A 23,539-nucleotide genomic window follows, 5' to 3' on the forward strand; every position below is an offset into this window, starting at 1 on the left:
ACAGCCTTGCAAACGGTAATTGCTATGTGCTGATTTGATTCCCAATTCCCAAACTTTTAATATTCCTCAATATTACAGGGGAAGGCATGATTCTTAGATGTGATGGGAGGTCATTCCATGGGTGGTGTGTGTGTGTTTCCTCATGAAGTGGATGACCTGTCTCCAAAACCCAATGGCTTAAGAACACTGGAGGAAACTCTTGTATTCTTCTGTGCACAATTCAATGTCTTACGCCAGGGGTTCCCCAACCCCTGATCTGTGGACCGGTACCGAACTGCGTCATGCCAGCAACTGGTCCACACAAACAACCAAAGCCCCAGCTGTGGGATGCAGGCAGCACACAAAACCACACATTCTATGGTCCGTGGAAAAACCTCTCTCCACAGAAGTGGTCCCTGGTGCCCAAAAGGTTGGGGACCTCTGCCTTATGCTACAAGGCTAGAAATTCTTGGTATGGATAGTTGATAACTGTGACATGATCAGAGTTAGGTAAAAAGGTAAAGGTAAAGGTTCCCCCGCACATGCGTGCTAGTTGTTTCCGACTCTAGGGGGTGGTGCTCATCTCCGTTTCAAAGCCGAAGAGCCAGCACTTGTCCGAGGACGTCTCCGTGGTCATGTGGCCGGCATGACTAGACACCAAAGGCGCACGGAACGCTGTTACCTTCCCACCGGAATGGTCCCTATTTTTCTACTTGCATTTTTACGTGCTTTCGAACTGCTAGGTTGGCAGAAGCTGGGACGAGTAACAGGCGCTCACTCTGTTACGTGGCACTCGGGATTTGACCTGCCAAACTGCCGACCTTCTGATCGACAAGCTCAACATCCTAACCCACCGAGCCACCACGTCCCTTAGGTACTTTAGGTACTGCATACCAAAATTGTACATATCATGTTTCCCTGAAAATAAGACCTAACTGGAAAAATAAGCCCTAGCATGATTTTTCAGGAGGCTTGTAATATATTCCCCAACCCAAAAATAAGCCCCAGTTAAGATTGACAGCCAGACAGATGCATTTAGTACCATATTTCCCTGAAAATAAGACCTAACAGGAAAATAAGCCCTAATGTGTATTTTGGAGCAAAAAATTAATATAAGATCTGGTTTTATTTTCGGGAAAACATGGTAGGAATGTTTTACCTGTAAATTACTTTTTTAGTTTCAAAAAAGATCTTTAGTTTTAACTTGTCCCTTCACGACCAGGCTGAGGAATTCTGGGAGTTGAACTCCACAAGTCATAAAAGGGCCAAGTTTGAAGACCCCTGTTATAGGGCATTGCATGCCAAAACAACTAGACACAAACACAGTTTTTCCCCATGCCATCATTCTAATTCTAACTAATTCCCACAATATTGTCTTACGCCTTAGGATATCAAATCATATAGTAGGGCTGCATTACTATTATCCTTCTCATATTTCCTATTCACTTTAGCTTCTTATGACTATCACTTTGTTGTTTGTATCTTATGGTTTATGTTGCTTTCATTTAATATCTTATGACTATCACTGAGTGTTGTATTTTATGATTTATGATAACTGTATTATGATTATTAATGCCTCCTTAAGTAACACCAGCTGCCTGCAATTAGTGCAGGTTCGAGTCCCACCAGGCTCAAGGTTGACTCAGCCTTCCATCCATCCAAGGTAGGTAAAATGAGGACCCAGATTGTTGGGGGCAATAAGCTGACTTTGTAATAATGCCGCTTGGGGTGTGTGTGTGTGAAAGCCCTAATAAGCAGGCATATACATAGAATGAAGGCTACTGCTAAGCTTGTAAGCCGCCCTGAGTCTTTGGAGAAGGGTGGGATATAAATGTAGTAAAAAAATAAATAAAAAATAAAAAAATTATGAACATGATTTATTACTTGCTGCTTGTATGTACACTGAGAGTTTTTGCAACAGAAAACAATTCCCTGTGTGTCCGATCACACTTGGCTAATAAATAATATTCTATTCTGTTCTGTTCTATTCTATTCTAGTTATAATCGTAATGGAACGCATGCGAACAACTGTTCTAAACTTAATGCAAACGGCTTTAAACTGGATTGTAAAAAAATCGATTTTTGTAATAGAGTTTCAAAGTCTGGAATATCTTACCCAATTCATTTGTCTCCGTTACTAACTTTCACAGTTTTAATTCCAGCTTAACTTCTACGAATCTCATCCCATATTTAAGAGATTCCTTAAGGGCGCATGTGTAGGAAAGGTACACTATTAAGGAACGTATCATCCCTGTCGCATTTTTTCCCCCTCTTCATTTTGTTCATTTGAATTTGTAATTTTTGTTTGATGAATGAATGAACGAACAAACAACAAACAAATAAAGTCTATTTTTGCTTGGTCTCTCAATGGCATCTGTATGGCTACTTAGACAACCAAAATAAAGATCTAAGATGGATCTTGGCCTTGTCCAGTAGATAAGTTGCTCCTGAATTCTTATTAGAAGAGGCTTAAACCTCATGAAGGTCAGGTCTGTTGAGGATGTTCATTCTTGAAGTTTCACTGTTGGCTCCAGCTGCGGTGGATTGCTTCTGAGATACTTCCAAGCACCAGCTGCATGAAAACCATGCAGGAAAATGGTATTTCTCTTTCTTGGAAGTATCTCAGAAACATCTGGTTGGTCCCCATGAGAAGGAAAGGTGGACCTTTTGTGCAAACCAGCAGGACAATCCTTGTTTTGTATCATCTTCTCAGTTGGCGTCCTTCAGATGCCTTAGGCCAGGGGTCTTCAAACTTGGCCCTTTTATGACTCGTGGAATTCAACTCCCAGAATTCCTCACTCATTTGTGCAATGAATTTTATTAATTCTCTTGCTACCCATTCCTTGCAAAAAAACAAAAAAACAAAAAAACCCAGATGCAGAGGGGAAAAAGAATCTCAGCACGAGAGAACAATATCATCTGGGATTGTTTGTTCTGTCCTCATTTCCTGTTTCCTTTCCCCATCCTTTTTTGCATTAAAGTTCAGAGAGAAAATGAGAAGCCGGACTCTGAAATATGTGCCCTGTTACCAGCATTTTTTGTTCAAATGGTGGAAAATACACACACACACACACACACACACACACACACACACACACACACGAAAGGCAAAATAAAGAGAGAAGGAGGGAGAAAGAAGGAATGAAGGAAAAAAATCATCAGTTAGCATGATGCATTTAGAAAATCTGTAAATGTCATCTCCTCCTCCTCCCCCGCCACATTTGCTTCCATCTCTCCCTAACCCCTGATTAAGATGAAAGCCTGCTGGGTGACTCTCCGCCAGTCACTGGTGATGGTGAATTCTAGTCTATCTCTCTCTGTCTCTGTCTCTCTGTCTCTCTCTCTCAAATGGTTGTTGTTGCGGGAAAAATAGGAGATGGGAGGAATATTAAGTATTTTTTAACTTGAATTATTTATAAAAATAATTCATACGTGCGTTTATTTATTTGTATATCTATTTATTAAATTTGTTTACTACTTACCTCACCACAGTAAAGGTGTGATCAAAATAAATAAAATAAAAATGGATTGTTGTTTTTTTCTCATGGAAGAGCTGGGCTGCCAATAATTCAGAAGACCACTAGATGGTGGTCAAGAGTTTAGATGATTCCCACCAGCTCTTTGCCACTGCCTGCAGCCCCCTGCAATATTGCAGCCTAGATCTAACTGGTTTCTAAGGTTGGGGTCCCCAACCCCCGGTCCGTGGACCAGTACTGGGCTGCAGCACGCCAGCAACCGGTCCACACAAACAAGCAAAGCCCCATGTGGGATGCAGGCAGCACACAAAACCACGCACTCTCCGGTCTGTGGGAAAAACCCCTCTCCACGGAACTGGTCCCCAGAGCCCCAAAGATCGGGGATCTCTGTTCTAAGGTGTCTATCAGAAATTGCCTTGAATATGGAACATTTTATTTCCATTCCATCTGTGAAAATGCCAAGCTGGCTTTTGAATGACAGTTCAGACATTCCCAAGGCACCAGTTTGAGAAAGCGGAGAGCCCTTTTTCGATGCCAGGAGTATCCGTGGGAAGGGAGGGGGGGGGGTCAAAAAATTCAAGATGGAAGCCACATTCCTTTTTGCCATACAGTTCCTTAGACTTTATGGGTCTTCCCTTCAGCGCACAAAGCCTTGCGCAACTATAGTATTTCCACAAGGGTCTACTTTGTCATGAGTAAAACGTCTCTTTTAAGTTTGTGATATTTCTCTACTTATAATGTGTTCTTTTCTACAGGTCTGCGGTTTGCTCCTCTATTATAGCTTAATATCCCCCCTAGTTTTCATGGTTTTAATGTTTACTTTTTTTGTCAATTTAGCGTGGACAGCTTATAACAGACTAAAAAACGCACACATCTAACTGCGCATAACAGCAGTCTCAAACTCACGAAGGCAATGGCGCCAGCCATTTTAGTTGTAAATCAAGATAATTATCAAGGATGTCACTATGTGACAACGTCTGATTATGTGACCTTTTTCTGTGATGGTCATAAAGTGAACATGATGGTGGTTAAATGAATGCCACCATTGTTAACTATGAGGCGTTTTTGCCGGGTACCAGAAGTAAATGCCTGTTTCCATCAAATCATACCAAATAGTGGTCATTTACAATCTCTTCTCCTTCTTCTTCCTCGTCTTGTTCTCCTTCTCTTTGTGCCTTTCCTTCTTTCCCTTCTCCCCCCTTCTCCTCCTCCTCTTCCTTCTCCCCCTCCTCACCACACCATCTCTCCCTAACCCCTGATTCAGATGCTCTTAAGACCTCCTTATTTCTTCCAGCATCCAAATAACATTTTCCCCATTCTGCCAACGGTGTCCGAAAACCTCAAGCGGTCTACAATCTGTCCTGGAGGGAAGGCTGGGGCCCGACAGAAATTGGGCACAGAGAGCAAAAACGGGGCTGGCAGCAGTGGCGTAGCGTAGGGGGTGCAGGGGGGGCGGGCCGCACCGGGCGCAACATCTGGGGGGGCGCGCTCGCACTCGCAGCTCTCTGCCCCTGCCTGGCTCACTCACTCTCTCTCACTGCAGTGCTGGCTGTGCGAATCCGATCCGAGCCGCCGGGTCGCCACCCACTGTGGAGGGGGGAGTGCCAGGCGTGCGGTTAGGGGGCGCAAATTACTTGCCTTGCCCCGGGTGCTGACAACCCACGCTACGCCACTGGCTGGCAGTGAGGACAAGGCATTTCACGGCTGCCTGGTTGCCTCCAGATTCAAGAATGAGAACCCTTCAATTCAGCCGCCTTTTAACCCGGCCAGTTAAACTCTGGCTTTCTGCTGCGGATGCTCTGAAGCTCCGTATTGCGCTGTGTGTGTGTGTGTGTGTGTGTGTGATCGCTTCAGATGCCAGGGACGTGCTCTCTCCTTTGACCGAGTGTTCCCATTGATACTGACAAACAACCCAGGTGTCAGGGGACATGTTTCCACAGTAGCACTTAGTCCACTTTGGCATTTATTCCGACAATTCCTACCATTTAGTTCAAAGGCGGCCGGCTCCCTCCCGGCCTCCTGCCCTCTGGGACCACAAATGTTATTATCCCCTGCTTTAGATGGCCGTGGACGTGAAAGACGTGGTGCTTTAGCCCGCCACATCCCAGAGGGCAAGCTCGAGGAAGAGCAGTCAAGATAGAGCTCAGGAGTAAGAGAACCAAGGGGTTTTGTGGACTACTGGTGAAGGGGCCAGCTAGAAACCAGGAGGCAGTGAGTTCTAGTTCCAATTTAGGCATGAAAGCCAGCTGGGGAAGGTTGGGCCAATAACGTGGAGAGGGTGAGTTCTAGTCCCGCCTTAAGCATGAAAGCTAGTTGGGTGACTGTGGGCCAATCATCAGGAGAGGGTGAGTTCTAGTCCCGCCTTAAGCATGAAAGCCAGTTGGGTGACTTTGGGCCAATCACTAGGAGAGGGTGAGTTATAGTCCTTCATTAGGCATGAAAGCCAGCTGGGTGACTTTGCACGAATCACTGGTGATGGTGAATTCTAGACCCGCCTTAAGGATGAAAGCTAGTTGGGTGACTTTGGGCTAGTCACCAGGGGGTGCTGAGTTCTAGTGTCATCTTACTCATGAAAGCCAGCTGGGTGACTTTGAGTCAACCCCTCCTCTCTCCCTCTCTCAAATGGTTGTTGTTGCAGGAAAAATAGGAAATGGGAGGAATATTAAGTATGTTTGACACCTTGAATTATGTATAAAAATTATTTAGATGTGCATTTATTTATTTATATATTTATTTAGTAAATTTGTTTGCCACTCACCTCACCGCAATAAAAGGTGGGATTACAATCAATAAAATAAAAGTTTAATGGATTGTTCTTTTTTTCTCATAGAAGAGCTGGGCTTCCAATACTTCAGAGGACCACTAGATGGTGGTCAAGAATCTGGATGATTCCCACCAGCTCTTCCTGCCCCCTGCAGCCCCCTGCAATATTGCAGCCTAGATCTAATTGCCTTCTAAGGTGCCTATCACTCATTGCCTTGCCCATGAACCATTTTTTCTTCCCATTACATCTGTGAAAATGCCAAAGCTGGCTTTTGAAGATAGTTCAGACATTCAGTGTGAGGAAGCATAGACCCCTTTTCCGATGCCAGGAGTATCCATGGGAAGGGAGGGGGTCAAAAAATTCAAGATGGAAGCCACACCCCTTTCTTGCATGTAATGGTTTGGAGTTTCTGAGCCTTCCCTTCAGAGTGCAAAGCCTTGCACAACTATAGTATTTCCACAGGTGTCTACTTTGTCACGAGTGAAACGTCTCTTTTAAATTTGCCATATTTTTCTGCTCATAAGGGGTTCGTTTTTACAGGTCTGTGGCCTGCTCCTCCATTATAGCTTAATATCTCCCCTAGTTTTCATGGTTTTTAATGTTTACATTTTTTGTCGGTTTACGGTGGACAGCTTATAACAGACTAAAATAACACGCACACCGAACAATGCCTAAAAGCAGTCTTCAGTTTACGAACTAATTGAGCTGGACATTTTAGTTGTAAATCGTGATAATTGTAAAGGAGGTTGCTGTGTGAGCTTTTTGACCTTTTTCTGTGGTGGTCATAAAGTGAACATGATGGTTGTTTGGTGAATGCCACCATTGTTACCTATGGGGCATTTCTGCTGGATACCAGAAGTAAATGCCTGTTTCCATCAAAAGTGTACTAAACTGTGGTCATTGAATGCACTTACAATCTCTTCCGCTTCCCCTGTTCCTCCTCCTCCTCCTTCCCTTTCTTTCTTTCTTTCTTTCTTTCTTTCTTTCTTTCTTTCTTTCTTTCTTTCTTCCTTCCTTCCTCCCTCCCTCCATTTTTCTTCTTCCTCCTCCTCATCCCCCCTTCCTTCCTTCCTTCCTTCCTTCCTTCCTTCCTTCCTTCCTTCCTTCCTTCCCTCCCTCCCTCACTCACTCACTCCCACCCTTCTCATCCTTCACATCATCCTTATTATCCACTCTCTAGTTCTCAGCAACTACTTAGACCAGACATGTCAAACACAAGGCCCGGGGGACAGATGCGGCCCGCGAAGTGGTTTCATGTGGCCCGCGAAGCCATCCTGGAAACAGTGAGGGAACGGCCCCCACTGCCTTGGCCCTGGCCCAGAGACCCTCCTTCTTCCAGAGACCCTCAGATCTGTCCCACTCCTGCCCAGGCCCCCATAGGCACCCTTGATGCCAACGATGTAGAGATGGCCACGCCCACCCAGCAGGCCATACGCACTCTAGCCACGCCCACCCAGTAGGCCACGCCCACCCAGGCCACACCCACCCGGCCCCTTGAGGGCAACCACAATGCTGATGCGGCCCTCAATGAAATTGAGTTTGACACCCCTGACTTAGACATTCCCAGAAATCTACAACAGCGCTCTCACATTATCTCTCTGCATTCCCTTAGTAACTAAAGCCAAAGCGATTCTCAATAAGGGGATCTTGCCCTTTTGTTCTTTTGTGAATTTGCAGATCCATCTAGTGGTGAGGTTGTTTTAGACCAGGGGTCCCCATCCCTTGGGCTATGGTCCCTTTGGAACTGGGGCACTGATGCAGTGGGTGTGCATGCCTGCCCGCGCAAGCCCCACTCACCCAAGGGATGGATGCCGCGCTTGCAGCCCCTCTCGTGTGCCCCCAGGCCGGGCCACCAATCAGGAAAGGTTGGGGAGTGCTTTTTCAGAGGGTCGTCAAAAAAAGTTGGGCAATAACGTTTGCTCCAGAAAGAGAAACTCAAAACAAAAATAAGATAGCCTTTTTGGACCACAAGGGGGATGCCCACGAAATTGTGTAATCACATTAAGTCATGTCATACCTTGCTCAAAGCAACACAATTGATTTTTCTCCCTCTGTAGATAGAATAATGGTCCGTGGACTGTTGGGAAACCATCCACAGAAGTGGCAGGCGAGGGTGTGAACCTTCATTTGCGCATGTGCACAATCTTGGTTGCATGTGTGAAACCATCCTCCTAGCCCAGGTGTAGGCAACCTCGGCTCTTTTATGACTCATGGACTTCAACTTCCAGAATTCCTGAATCAGCTATGCTGACTCAGGAATTCTGGGAGTTGAAGTCCATGAGTCATGAAAGCCGAGGTTGCCTACCCTTGTCCTAGCCACTGCCATCACCGGTCCTTGGCACCAGAAAGGGTTGGAGACCTCTGATATAGGAGTCACTAAATGAGTGGTTGTAAATTAAGGTCTGGCTGTCCTATCCGAAGCTTAAGCAAATGGCATCCAGTTTTGGCTTCTGACACTTTTATCACTTATTTATTGTGTTGCTTGGAGCCATAAAACATAAAGTGTGTATGTAAATAGAGTGTCATTAACATAAGTTTGGGGATAAAAAAATTCAGGTAATTCTTGAAATATGACCCTAATGGAGCCAGCCCATAAGTCACGATAGTGGTAAAACAAGTTGGTCTGATCATGTGACCCAAACCGATTTTATGACCTTTTTTGCGGTGGTTGTTAAGTGAACTTAACGATCATAAAGCGGTCATTAAGTGAATCAGCGTCCAATTCAGCTTCATCCTGGTTGTGATTTCTTCTCTTTGCGGTCTTTTTCCTTTGCAGTTGGCAACTGGGATCAATCCCGGGCAAGGCCTGGGCATTGAAATAATCGCTACGTTGCAGCTGGTGTTGTGTGTGCTCGCCACAACGGACAAGAGGCGAACGGACCTCTCCGGATCAGCACCATTGGCCATTGGTCTTTCCGTTGCATTGGGTCACCTGCTGGCGGTGAGTATGAATTCAGGAGCTATAATGAACCAAAACAACCAGGGGGTTGGACTAGATGGCCTCCAAGGCCCCTTCCAACATTATTATTATTATAAACATAGTTTCCTGGCTTAATCCAGTTGTGTGTGCTGGTCCTTTCAGGTCAGGAAACAGGGACCACAAGGATCACTGGAACTTTATTCTTAAAGGCAGTCCTCGACTAACAATCATTTGCTTGATTCAACATGTCAACGGCATTGGGAAAAGTGACTTAGGACCTTTTTGTTCACACTTACAACCGTCGCAGCATCCCCCACGGCCACATGATCAAAATTCAGATGCTTAATTCATATTTATGACGGTTGCAGTGTCTAGGGCTCATGTGGTCCCCTTTTGTCACCTCCTGTTGAGCAAAGCCTGATTCACTTAACAACCACGTTACTCACTTAACAACTGCACTGATTCAGATGACTGACCCATTTTACAATAGCTAAGGCATCTAACCACAGTGCACAGGCTCTGTGACAGTTGTACAAGGGAAATTCAGAAATAAACCTCCGTTTAGGATGTGAAGTTTAAGGAGGCTATTAAACTGTTAAGAGGAATGGTTTGAGTATATCCAGAATAAATATGGGACAAATGGATTGAGTATATCCAGAACAAATATGGGACTAAAAAGTTTTATGTAGTATTTGAACAAGTCTTCCCTTCTTTTCTCTTTTTCTTTTTTCTTATTTTATATATTTTATATTAATAGTGTTTGTAGTTATCCTATATGAGCTAGAGAGTGATAGATTTTAGAATTTACGGTTGTTAGCATATGGTTGTTTATGATTCTTTTTTTTTGTTTTTTATACCTTGTACTTAGCTCTGGGAAGTCGGGGGGGGGAGGGGGGGAGGGGAAAGGAGGGAGGGATAGGGGAGGGGTAGGGGGGATTGTTAAAAATAAAATGTATGATAAAACTTTTCAATAAAAAAAAAAGAAATAAACCTCCGTTTGGTTATCCATGACAGACAATCACAGACACAGAATCTTTATTATACACATTAGGAAACTACACATTGCATTACTTTTTGATGTAATCGCCATTCAAATTGAGGCACGTGTCATAACGTTTTACAGGGTTTGAAATTCCTTAGTAGCAGCTGATCGGTGCCAAATCTGGGCTATGTGGGGGAGGGTGGCGTGATCAAAAACATCCCAACAGAATTGCTTCAAACGTTCTTGGGTGCGCCTGGCGGAGTGCAGGCGAGCATTGTTGTGGACCAACACCACACCTGAAGTGGTGCCATAGAAAATCCCACCAAATGTGAAGAGGCCCAAGACGTACGGCTAGCGAAATTCATGGAGCATGGTTCGACCATCAGTTCAGAAGTCTACTGTGAAACGTTACAAAAACTCAGATGAGCCATCCAGAACAAGTGTCGGGGCGGTATGGTGTTGGTCCACGACAATGCTCGCCCGCACACCGCTAGACACACCCAAGAACTTTTGTAGCAGTTCTGTTGGGATGTTTTTGATCACACACACACACACACACACACACACACACACACACACACACCTTATAGTCCAGATTTGGCACCGAGCGACTACTACTAACGAATTTCAAACCTTGTAAGACATTATGACAAATGCCTCAATTTGAATGGTGCTTATGTCAAAAATTGTAGTTTTCTAATGTGGATAATAAAACTTCTGCATCTGCAAATGTCTGTCATTGATAAACAAATGGAAGTTTATTTCTGAATTGCCCTTATATGTCAAGAACTAACCTTGTTATTGGATTAACCCATATTCTAGATTGATGCAATATGCTGAATCATAAATTAACCAGACATGCTGGATTAATTTCATATATTAAACCTATAAAATCTGACCATAGTCAACACTCAAGTTTAGCATGTTGTGTGAAAGTAGTCTCTAGGCTTTCATGCACCTATTTATGCCTATTGTACGAAACTAGCCATAAGATTATTTTTAAAAATAGATTTATGCACAGATAAATAAGAATATAGAAGAGGATTTTTAAAAACAACAACAACAAAGAGCTAAGAAATAGTTAAAAAAGATTTATACACAATACAACTACTTGCACAAGTAGAAGAACAATTTAAAAAACTAAGAGCTAACAAGTAGTTAAGATTAAAAACAGCATAAGATTTATACGTAGAAGAACATAAAGAAGAAAATTTGAAAGAACTAAGAAATAGCTGAGGTAAAAAAATAACCGTAAGATTTATACACATAGAAATGAGAACATAGAGATTTTTTTTAAAAAAATTAAGAAATAGTTAAGATAAAGAAAAAATAAGATTTGTGCACCGATAAATAAGAATATAGAAGAGAGGAATTTTTTTAAAAAAACAACAAAGAACTAATAAATAATTAAGGTAAAAAAACATACGACTTAAATACAGGACTACATACATAGAAAAGGAAATTTTCAAAAGACTAAGACGTCGTTAAGATTATAAAAACATAAGATTTATACATACATGAATAAGAACATAGAAAATAAGAAAATTTTAAAGAGCTAAGAAATAATTAAGTTTTTAAAAAGTTATACGATTTGTACACATGAGAATAAGAACATAGAGAAGAGGATTTTTTTTAAAAAAAAACAACCCTGAGGTAAGAAATAAATAGTTAATGTAAAAAAAAACAACCGTAAGATTTATAGAGAAAGGAGTAAGAACATAGAAATAGAACATAAGGATAGCAAAGGCATAGATTAAATAAGAATAGAAATGAACGGAAAATAGAATAGGTTAGGAAATTATATTTTGTACTGTAAGAGTGTTTTATGGAAAAATAAAGTGCTGTCTAGATTTTGTACCATATTAAGTAAAGCCCTAACATAGGCCAGGTCTGTTACCAAAGCGACAGATGTCAAAACATACGTTAAGTCCAAAACAAGCAGAAAGGATATGGAAGCACTTCAAACTGATGCCACAATAATTCACGTAAGTATAAAGGGAGGAGATACAGCACAGGCTTGCAAGATTCGGTTAGGGTACCCACTCTCAATAAACGTGGTCTTTAGCTCTCGATGGTGGAACTGATTTGTGATGTGGTTTATTTGGTGGGGACTGACACAGTCTTTAAAAATGTTATCAAAAGAAGAGAATATTTGAAGCTGAGAGTTGAACTGGGCGGCCCTTGATGGTGCTCTCTGAGCTGGGTGGTTTTCTTGCAGACGTTTCATGACTCAACTAGGTAACATCATCAATGCTAGAAGGGGGTGGGGGTTTGCAGAGAGGAGGAGGAGGACTGTGGGGTCCTTGGTGCTCTCTGAGCATGGTGGTTTTCCTGAAGAGATTTCGTTACACAACTAGGTAACATCAACAGCGCTTGTATATTAGTAGCTTGCAAGCTATTGTACAAGTTTTTATAGAGTAATGCTGGTGAGCAAACCCCACACTTACCAGCACTAATGATGTTACCTAGCCAGGCAATGAAACTTCTGCAGACCATCAACCAACCTCAAGAGAACCCCTACTTTGGAAGTGTTCCATGCTGGCCACAAGCCAGACACACTGGCTGAGGAATTCTGGGAGTTGAAGTCCAGAGTCATAAAAGGCCGAGTTTGAAGATCCCTGCTCGTGGGCTTCAACTCCCAGAATTCCTCAGCCAGGCACACTGACTAAGGAATTCTGGGAGTTGAAGTCCAGAGTCATAAAAGGCTGAGTTTGAAGACCCCTGCTCGTGGGCTTCAACTCCCAGAATTCCTCAGCCAGGCACACTGGCTGAGGAATTCTGGGAGTTGAAGTCCACAGTCATAAAAGGGCCATGTTGGAAGACCCCCTGGTTTAGATAAAGGAGGAGGCCCCAACTTGTCCCTAGAACTTGTCGTACTCTGGGACAAGTTCTCGTGTTGTCAAGATTCCCACAAACCTTCAACTGCTAAGGCATCTTTGTTCCTGGAACGGAGAGCAGACACCATCCAATGTTGGCTTTTTCAAAGATAGGAAAGTATCTCGGCTTAGTCCTGTTCATCTCAATTGCAGCCCATTAGGGTAGATCTTTGAAAAATTCTATTTTTGGAATAGACTATTCCAGGGAACTCCAGAAGCTTCCATCCTTTCTCCAGACCACAACTGAGGGACTTGGACTATGCCAAGTCAGCTCTCCCAAACCACTTCCTGTTCTAGAAGATTTGCTTTTAAAAAAATGCCGGACCACCCCAAAACAGCTGGATTGGCCTGGTCTGGAGAAAAAATAGATGGCTAAAGGAATATTTTTTCATCCACTTAGATAACCCTAAGCCCTAAATTTCTATTGCTAAGGAAGACAGTTGTGAGTGAATTTTGCCCCATTTTACAACCTTTCTTGCCACAGCTGTTAAGTGAATCACTGCATTTATTAAGTTAGCCAAAGGGTTGTTAAATGAATCTGGCTTTCCCATTGATTTTGCTTGTCAGAAGGTTGCAAAAAGGGATCCCGTGAACCCGGGACACTGTGACCGTCTTAAGTATGAGTCAGTTGCCAAAAACATCTGAATTTTGATCACGTGACCACGGAGATGCTGCAATGGTCCTAAGTGTAAAAAAGGTCATAGGTCACCTTTTTCATGCCGTTGTAACTTTGAACGTTTACTATAAATAAACTATTGCCTGGACTTCAGAATGTTTTTTTTTTGAAGAATTCATTTGGGAAGCAAAATGCCATTTTCCAGGCCTGAAGGAAACATCTGATGTTGAAAATTGTGCTGGAGGTGGATGAGGAAGATTGTGCTTTATTAAAAAAAATAAAATAAAATTGCTGAGTGGGTTCAAGAAGGAAAGTTAAATGTGATTCAATTTCAGGTACATTTCAGGGAAAAGGGAAAAATATTTGGAATTGATGGGACAAGCACGCTATGATTTAATTCATGGGCCCAAATGCTTCTAGGTAGATTAGGGGCCCTGAACGCTCTGGGTTGGCCTGTGTTGTGGCTGAGGTAACCGACACTGTCTGGTAGGATGTCAAAGATGGTTTTTTTTCAGGAGGCAACTGGAGTTTTTTAATTTTCTTTGAAGACGTTTAACTTCTCTTCCAAGAAGCTTCTTCAGCTCTGACTAGATGGCGGGGAATGGAAGTGAGAACTGAAGAAGCTCCTTGGAGGAGAAGCAAAACGTCTTCAAAGAAAAACAAGAAAGCGCAGTTGCCTCCTGAAAAAGCATCTTTGGGACAACGCTGACCTGGATGACGGAGGATCTCCATGTCTGCTAACATTTCCTTCTCACAGCTATTTGCCCTCTTCTGCAACCACATACTCCTTTTTACCACGTTCTTTCCCTCGAGTTACGACCGCAATGGATCCTGCCCATTACGATCGCAAGTCGTGACGTGTGTAAAGCAGGTCATCACGTGACCAACCCCGTTTTATGACCTTTTTAAAGTGGTGGTTGAATCAACATGGCTGTTAAGTGAATCCACGGTCGTTAAGTGAACAACACAGTTTTTCCAGAGAACCAATAGTTGTTTGCTATTGGGTTGTTTTTCTTTGCCAAAAGCCGGAAGGAAATCCCAGTCATAAATCCCAGTCATGTGTGGTAAAAGCAGGGCAGTTGCCAAGCAACCCAAAATGGGGTCATGTGACTGGCGGAACTTCAGAAGCTGGTCCTAAGTACCTTTTGGGAGTTTTAACTTTGAATGGTTGTAAGTCAAGAACTAACTGTAATTATGTGCCACAGTCCTTGGCTTACAACCATTCATTTAGTGACGTTCGTGAAGCAACTGGTATTAAGTTGAGAACTACTTATATATCTATTGTCTGAATGCAAGCTGTGAGTTGTTTTCTGGTTTTATAGAGAATATGGAGATACAGGTTGTCCTCAACCTACAACCTTTTATTTAGTGACCATTTGAAATTACAAGGGCACTGACGTAAGTGAATTATGACCAGTTTTCACACTTACGACCGTTGTAGCATCCCCCTGGTCACATGAACAAATTTCAGATGCTTGGCCATTGACTCATAATTATGACGGTTGCAGTGTCCCAGGGTCATGTGATCAAAATTCAGTCACTTGCAAATTGACTCCTAGTTATGATGGTCGTAGCATCCTAGGGTAACATGATCCACTTTTGCGACCTTCTGACAAGCAAAGTCAATGGGGAAGCCAGATTCACTTAACAACCATGATACTGACTTAACAACTGCAATGATTCACTTAACAACTGTGGCAAGAAAGCAGATAAATGGGGCAAAATTCACTTAGCAAATGTCTCTCTTGACAACATAAATGTTGGGGTCAATTGTGGTCATAAGTCGAGGACTACCTGTATTATGATATTTATGACAGTTGCAGTGTCCTGGATGTGATCCCCTTTTGTGACCTTCTGATAAGCAAAGTTAATGGGGAGGCCGGATTCACTTAGTGTCTGTATGCGTCACTTAACAACTACAGCAATAAAAGTCGTAAAATGGGGAAAAACTCAGTATCTGTCTCAGTTAGCAATGGAAATTTTGGTGACCCCTGCTTGGAGTATGACCATGGAATAGTTCCACCATGGACACGCCAACAGAGCGCACGTGTTTTGCTGATCTAGACAGAATCCACCCACCATTCTAATTCTTCTGTAGATGAAACGTTCTGGGAGGCATAAAAAAAGATTTTTTTTTCTTTGCCGCGAAGAAAACAACAACAAAAAATCATCTACTTATTTTCTTCCTGATGCATTTCACACGCTGCATCTGAATTAAGGTAGTCAATATGCATAATAATAATAATAATAATAATAATAATAATAATAATAATAATAATAATAATAATAATAATAATAATAATAATAATAATAATAATAATAAAATAATAATAATAATAATAATAATAATAATAATAAATAATAATAAGTTGGAAGGGACCTTGGAGGTCATCTAGTCCAACCCCCTGCTCAGGCAGGAAACCCTATACCATTTCAGACAAATGGCTGGCCAGTCTCTTCTTAAAAACTTCCAGTGTTGGAGCACCCACAACTTTTGCAGGTATCTGACACCCATAAAGAAGTAGGTGTTGATCATGTTGATCCTAGCACTGTCTTAATTTGAGGGCAGAACTTCGGACAAATCAGTTCTGGCTTCCTGATAGCTACACACACAACCAGTTTTAATTTGCACCAATTTGCGTTTTGTAACGAGCTGCTTTAATGCTATGAGTCTTTTCCAGAAATATCATTTCCCATTAGGAGAAAATGAACAATTTCTCCAGTGGTTTGTTGGTGTGCTGATGTGTTATTTTTTCTTCTTCTTCTTCTTTTTCTTTTGCACACATATGTTTTTCATTTGTGTAAAGGCAAGTAAAAGCAAGTCTATAATCTACAGTCTGTGAAATCAAACACTATTTTTTAAAATATGTACATTGTAAGTTAGGACCTCAGTCAAATTCAGAACATTTTTTTTAAAAAAAACTTGCCTTGAATTCTTCATTTTAATGATTCTACAGCTATTCAGAATTTTATTGAGCAAAAAATTAAATCAATGCTGATAAGCATTGTTAAAGTCCTGACATGTATTTTATGAGACTTTGTTTAGAAATATGTACAGGTAGCCCTTGACTTATGACCACAATCAGAATTTATGTTGCTAAACAGGGTAGTTGTTAATTGAGTTAAATATTAAATAAGACAGGTTAGTCTGTCCTTCTTTCATTCCAAAAAAACTCCTAATATTTCATTTATAGCCGACTAGAGACCTCTTACGGGTTTCAATTTATAACCACAACCACAAAATTTCCATTGGTATGCAAGACATTTTTAAAGTGAGTTTTGCCCTGTTTTGCAACCTTTTTTGCTATAGTTGTAAAGTGAATCATTGCAGTTGTTAAATGAATCACATGGTTGTTAAGTGAACTTATTGCAAGTTCCTGCAATAATTCCAGCAAAGCTACAAAAAACTGCGCTACTTGGAACATCTTACATTTTAAGGAGATACCTGTTTAATACCTAGGATGCTGGCAGCAGCCCATGTCAACCATTAATGCCAGTCAATTGGAGTGTTCAGTTGACTGAGTTTCATGTTTTGTGAATAAAAGTTTTATAATAATAATAACAACGACAACCATGTTGGAAGGGACCTTGAAGGTCATCTAGTCCAACCCCCTTGTTTGTGTTGTGAGGAAAATAGGAGGACAGGTATTAGATAAGTTTGCTGCCTTGAGTTAGTTACAAAATAAAAGGCAGAATAAAAATAAATAATATCTATCTATCATCTATCTATCTATCTATCTATCTATCTATCTATCTATCTATCTATCTATCTATCTATCTATCATTTATGTATATGTACTGTTTGTACAGTTGTGTGTGTGTGTGTGGGGGTGTATTTTACAGAGGTGGGGCTACTTAATTAAATGGATTACATATACATAGCTCAATTTATGGAAAACAAGATAGGGAGAGAAAGAGTGCAGAGAAGAGCAACAAAGATGATTGGGGGACTGGAGGCTAAAACATATAGGGAACGGTTGCTGGAATTGGGTATGTGTAGTTTAACGAAGAGAAGGACGAGGGGGGACATGATAGCAGTTTTCCAGTATCTCAGGGGCTGCCACAAAGAAGAGGGAGTCAAGCTATTCTCCAAAGCACCTGAAAGCAGGACAAGAAGCGACGGATGGAAACTAGTCAAAGAGAGAAGCAACCTAGAACTAAGGAGAAAGTTCCTGACAATGAGATCAATTAACCAGTGGAACAACCTGCCTCCAGAAGCGGTGAATGCTCCAACCCTGGAAGTTTTTAAGAAGAGATTGGACAACCCTTTGTCTGAAATGGTATAGGGTTTCCTGCCTGAGCAGGGGGTTGGACTAGATGACCTCCAAGGTCCCTTCCAACTTCTTCTTCTTCTTCTTCTTCTTCTTCTTCTTCTTCTTCTTCTTCTTCTTCTTCTTCTTCTTCTTCTTCTTCTTCTTCTTCTTCTTCTTCTTATTATTATTATTATTATTATTATTATTATTATTTTATTATTATTATTATTATTATTATTATTATTATTATTATTAAGTTTTTGGACATAGTTCCCAGTGCACCGATGACGATGGGTATCACTGTTGCGCGTTTCATCCATAATCGTTCAGTTTCAATGGCCAGGTCGCGGTATTTCGTAATTTTTTCCAGTTCTTTTTCTTTGACTCTGGCATCTCCTGGTACAGCGATATTAATCAGCTGTACGCTTCGGTTCTCTATGACTGTGATATCTGGCGTGTTGTGTTCCAAATGGTGATCTGTCTGTATTTGGAAGTCCCACAAGATCTTCACCTATTATTATTATTATTATTATTATTATTATTATTATTATTATTATTATTATTATTATTATCCTGTGAGGTAGGTTGAACTGTGAAAGAAGGGCTGGTTCATATCACCCAGCTGGTTTTCATGCCTAAGGCAGGACTTGAACTCTCGGTCTCCCAGTGATTGTGGCAGCCCCTGAGATATTGGAAGACTGCTATCATGTCCCTCCTCGTCCTTCTCTTCATTAAACTACACATACCCAATTCCAGCAGCCGTTCCTTATATGTTTTAGCCTCCAGTCCCCTGATCATCTTTGTTGCTCTTCTCTGCACTCTTTCTAGAGTCTCGACATCTTTTTTACACCGTGGTGACCAAAACTGGATGCCGTATTCCAACTGCGGCCTTACCAACTCAGGCCCACACTTGGAACTGTGCATCCATCAAGTGTGCCCTGAGCTACCTGTGATCTTTGTAACTCGGAAACCCAGCTCTCCTACGTCGAATGAAAATCCCTAAGCAATTCTCGGTGAAATGAGTAACTTTGATCTTCAAGCACGGCTCCTGCTAACGAAACTTCCCTCTTTGCCTCTCACAGATTGATTACACCGGTTGCGGCATCAACCCTGCACGTTCTTTCGGATCCGCTTTGGTGACCACTAACTTTGCCGACCACTGGGTAGGTTTCCAATCAGAATCCCAAGGTAGGCACGGGCCTCACGTAAGGGCTAAACTGGGAATCCTGTGGTTCGATCGAAGAAGTTTGTGAAAATTACATTTTAGCTGCTCGGTGTAATTTCAGGATACAAAGGGGGGAAATGGCAAAAAAGCTAATGAAGGAATCATCAGAGGGGGCTCCCCTTCAAATATTTGGGGTGATGTCATTTTACACACACACACACAAACACACACACACACACACAAACATATACAATCATTGCTGGCAACCATCACCCCAAAATTCAGGAGAAACCCCTTTGCTGTTTCTGTTTCTAAAGCACGGGACATATCAGTTGCCGAACGTTGAACCTTGATTGGGTGACCATGGTTGCAATGGTCATAAGTGCGAGGACCAGTCCTCAGTCCCTTATTTCCAGTGCCATTGTGACTTTGGAAGGTCGCTAAATGAACGGTTGTAAGTCGAGGACTATCTGTGTAGTCATTTTGCAGGTTCCCTAATGGTTTTCTTGCAGATGTTTCATGACCCAACTAGGTGACTTCATCAGTGCTTGGAGGAAGTGGGGTTTGCAGAGATGAGGAGGAGGAGGAGGAGGAGGAGGAGGAGGAGGAGGAGGTGGAGGAGGAGGAAGACTGTGGGGTCCTTGGTGGTCTCCGAGCTTGGTTCTTTTCTTGCAGATGTTTCATGATTCAAGTAGGTAACATTATCACTGTTAGAAGTGAGTAGGATTTGCAAAGAGGAGGAGGAGGAAGAGGAGGAGGTAGAGGAGGAGGAGGAGGAGGAGGAAGAGGAGGAGGTAGAGGAGGAGGAGGAGGAGGAGGAAGAGGAGGAGATTGTGACATTCTTGATGCTCTCTGAGCTTGGTTCTTTTCTTGAAGACATTTTGTGACCCAACTAGGTAATATCATCAGTGCTAGAAGCTAGAATTGCATTCCCTTTTTGGACTGATGATGTTACCTAGTTGGGTCAGTAAATATCTTCAAGAAACAACCAACCTCAGAGAGCACCAAGGACCCCACAGTCCTCCTCCTCCTCCTCCCTTGTAGCATTGATGACATTAACACGTTGGGTCACGAAACGCCTGCAAGAAAATCCCCCAAACTCAGAGAGCACCAAGGACCCCACAGTTCAACATGCATTGAGGGAACATACAGGGTAGGGGTTGATTGACGGCTTGGCAGCTCTGCCAACCTGGGACGGGCACAGCTGTATTGAACAGTGCCTCCTTTGTGTTGAATTTCAGGTCTTCTGGGTTGGCCCCTTATTGGGGGGCGCCAGTGCGGCGCTCATCTACGACTTCATCCTGGCACCCCGAAGCAGCAATTTCAGAGAACGCATGAAGGTTTGGACCACCGGCAACGTGGAAGAATATGACCTGGATGCCGATGACTCGCGAGTAGAGATGAAACCGAAATAAAAGGAAGAGGAAGTTCGGAAAAGCAAGGCACCCATTTCTGAAAATGTGCCCTTTTTTACACGTGTGTCTGTTCGATCAGTATTATAGACTCTTTATAAAACAACCTGCCTTTTTTGCAAATGTTTTTATAAGTCGCTATGTTTTTATTTTTTTCCTCTCCGAATTTCTGGATTGGGAGGGGAGCATCTTGGGAGAATCGAAGGGAGATGTTTCTGGAGCCTCATATTTTTTTCCCCTATTTTTTGCCTTGAAAAATAGATTATTTTTGTATTATTTCAGCCCAGAGTGATAGCAAGAGTCTGCTGCAGCGGGGAATAAATATGGAAAAATGTTATCCAGAGAGAAAAAACAGTCAAGGAAGGGCAAAGACTCAGGTTTTTAGAGGTGAGAAAATGAGTGGGGAAAAATAAGTTTAGTAGAGTTTGCTAGAGCATCTGGGCCATTCGGAGATATTAGGAAAAGAAATATTTCCCCCCCTATTGTTAGCGAATAGAATGCGCACATAAACAAACACACACACACTTCTTTATAGAGATATTTTAATTCTATGCCCTCAAATCAGTGTTGACTTATAATAACAATATAGAGACATGTTTCTCAGCTTTGTCAACTGTAAGCTGGGGGGATTTCAACTCCCAGAATTTAGCAGCTGAGAGTTGAAGTCCATACCTATTAAAGCACAGGGCTGAGGAATTCTGGGAGTTGAAGTCTACCCATCTTAAAGTCACCAAGGTTGACAAAGACTGACATACAGTTGGTAGGCCTTCTCCAGGATGTTGGTGTAGTTACCACTCCCAGAATCATTGAATATTAGATGGGAACCTAAGATCATCTAGGCCAGGGGTAGGCAACCTTGGCTCTTTTATGACTGGTGGACTTCAACTCCCAGAATTCCTGAGCCAGCATGGCTCAGCTTGGAAACTCTCCCTTTCCCCTCAGCATGGTTGGCTCAGGAATTCTGGGAGTTGAAGTCCACTAGTCATAAAAGAGCCAAGGTTGCCTACCCCTGATATAGCCCAATCCACTGCCCAATGCAGGAAGCTCTACTATAGCATTCCAGGTAAATGCCTTTTTCTCCTGAAGCCCCTCAAGTTGTCCACCATCACCCAAGGCATCCCGTCCTCTTGTTGAAGATCTCTTACCTTTAGAAGACTTCTTGCCATGGGGGAGATCTCATATGACCTCATCTGGACCCACTAGATTCTTTAAGGCAATGAAGAATAGTGTCCTGTTCCTCAGTCAGAAGCAGGTTCAGCCCAGTTCTACCAGCTTCCGGAAACAAGAGCCCTTCAACTTAGAATATTAAACATCTTAATCCAATGACAGAATACAGAGTTGGAAGGAACCTTGGAGGTCTTCTAGTCCAACCCCCTACTCAAGCAGGAAACCCTCTACCATTTCAGACAAATGGTTGTCCAATCTCTTCTTGTGGAGCACCCACAACATCTAGAGGCAAGTTTTTCCACTGGTTAATTGTTCTCACTGTCAGGAAATTCCTCCTTAGTTCCAGGTTGCTTCTCTCTTTGATTAGTTTCCATCTGTTCCTTCTTGTCCTACCTTCAGGAGCTTTGGAGAATAGCTTCACACACACACACACACACACACACACACACACACACACACACACACACACACACAAACACACACATCGTTCTTTGGGGCAGCTGCTGAGATATTGGAAGACTGCTATCACATCACCCCAAGTCCTTCTTTTCACTAGACTAGACAAACCCAATTCCTGCAACCATTCTTCATATGTTTTAGCTTCCCTTGACCTGGCCCACTTCTGACCATTTATACATTATATTCCCACAAGGCATTAAACTGGGTCACTTGGAAATATGATGCCTAATAACCAGCTGTTGCTTAACATGTACTTATGCGTGGGCCACTAAACAGGTTGAAAGAAAAAAAATTACTTCGGTAATTAAGCTATATATGTTATGAGGTGGGGATGCGGTGGCTCAGTGGGTTAGGATGCTGAGCTTGTCGACCAGAAGGTCGGCAGTTTGGCGGGTCAAATCCCGAGTGCCGCGTAACAGAGTCAGCGCCTCGTCCCAGCTTCTGCCAACCTAGCAGTTCGAAAGCACGTAAAAATGCAAGTAGAAAAATAGGAACCACTATGGTGGGAAGGTAACAGTATTCCATGCGCCTTTGGCGTCTAGTCATGCCAGCCACATGACCATGGAGACGTCCTCGGACAAGCGCTGGCTCTTCGGCTTTGAAACGGAGATGAGCACCGGCTCCTAGAGTCAGAAACGACTAGCACGCATGTGCGGGGGAACCTTTACCTTTTACCTTTATGTTATGAGACGACTGCCATATCTTATTGTAAAAACCTCTCTTCTGTAAACTGTTGGTGACATCCATATGTTTATTTTATACCTTTCTTACTTAACAATCATTTTACGGATGTCAACTGTCACCCTGAAACTGTAAGAATGTCGCAGTTGTCTTGCTTGTGAACCCAAAGTGCATTGATTGCTTGCTACGTATCTTCCAAAAACATTCCAAAAACTCAAGTAAAAGTATCTGGAATATCTGAATGTATTACTGCTTATCTTTTTTTTCCTCTCTCCATGGGAAACGGTGGCTGATTTAACTTTAGAACTCGGCACAAGTTGAGGATGTTGATCTGGGTCAAACTGAATTAAAACTCGGGTTTGATCCTCCGACAAGTAAGGTGGCCAGACTTAACTGGACGTAAGGGGAATTCTGTGTGAAATTTTTATGTACAGATAGTTCTCGACTTACAACTATTCATTTAGTGACTTGAAGTTACAATAGCTCCGAAAAAAGAGGACCATTTTTCACACTTATGACCATTGCAGCGTCCCCATGGTCACATGATCAAAATTCAGATGCTTGTCAACTGACTTGTATTTATGACGGTTGCAGTGTCCTGGGGATCACGTGATCATCTTTTGTCATCTTCTGACAAGCAAAGTTAAGGGGAAACCTGTTTGACTTAACAACTCTGGTATTAGCTTACCAACTGCGGTGATTCAACTTAAAAATGGTGGCGAAAGGTCGTTAAATGGGGCAAAATTCACTTCACAGCTGTCTCACTTAGCGACTGAAATTTTGGGCTCA

The 23,539-nt window shown here is 42.4% G+C and overlaps 1 protein-coding gene across 3 annotated transcripts in view; it reads left to right on the forward strand.

Moving 5' to 3' along the window:
* AQP1 (aquaporin 1 (Colton blood group)) overlaps positions 1-22,992 on the forward strand; it is a 35,156-nt gene extending 12,164 nt beyond the window's left edge. For all 3 annotated transcript variants that reach the window (XM_083377025.1, XM_083377026.1, XM_083377027.1), the window contains exons 3-5: positions 8,996-9,160; positions 18,949-19,029; positions 20,273-22,992. In XM_083377025.1, the coding sequence (XP_083233151.1) occupies positions 8,996-9,160; positions 18,949-19,029; positions 20,273-20,446 (420 nt within the window). In that variant the 3' untranslated portion in view covers positions 20,447-22,992. The remainder of the gene's footprint in view (positions 1-8,995; positions 9,161-18,948; positions 19,030-20,272) is intronic.
* The last annotated feature ends 547 nt before the right edge of the window (positions 22,993-23,539 follow it).

The sequence above is a fragment of the Vipera ursinii genome (genome assembly GCF_947247035.1).
Source record: "Vipera ursinii genome assembly, chromosome: Z".
Lineage (NCBI taxonomy): Eukaryota > Metazoa > Chordata > Lepidosauria > Squamata > Viperidae > Vipera > Vipera ursinii.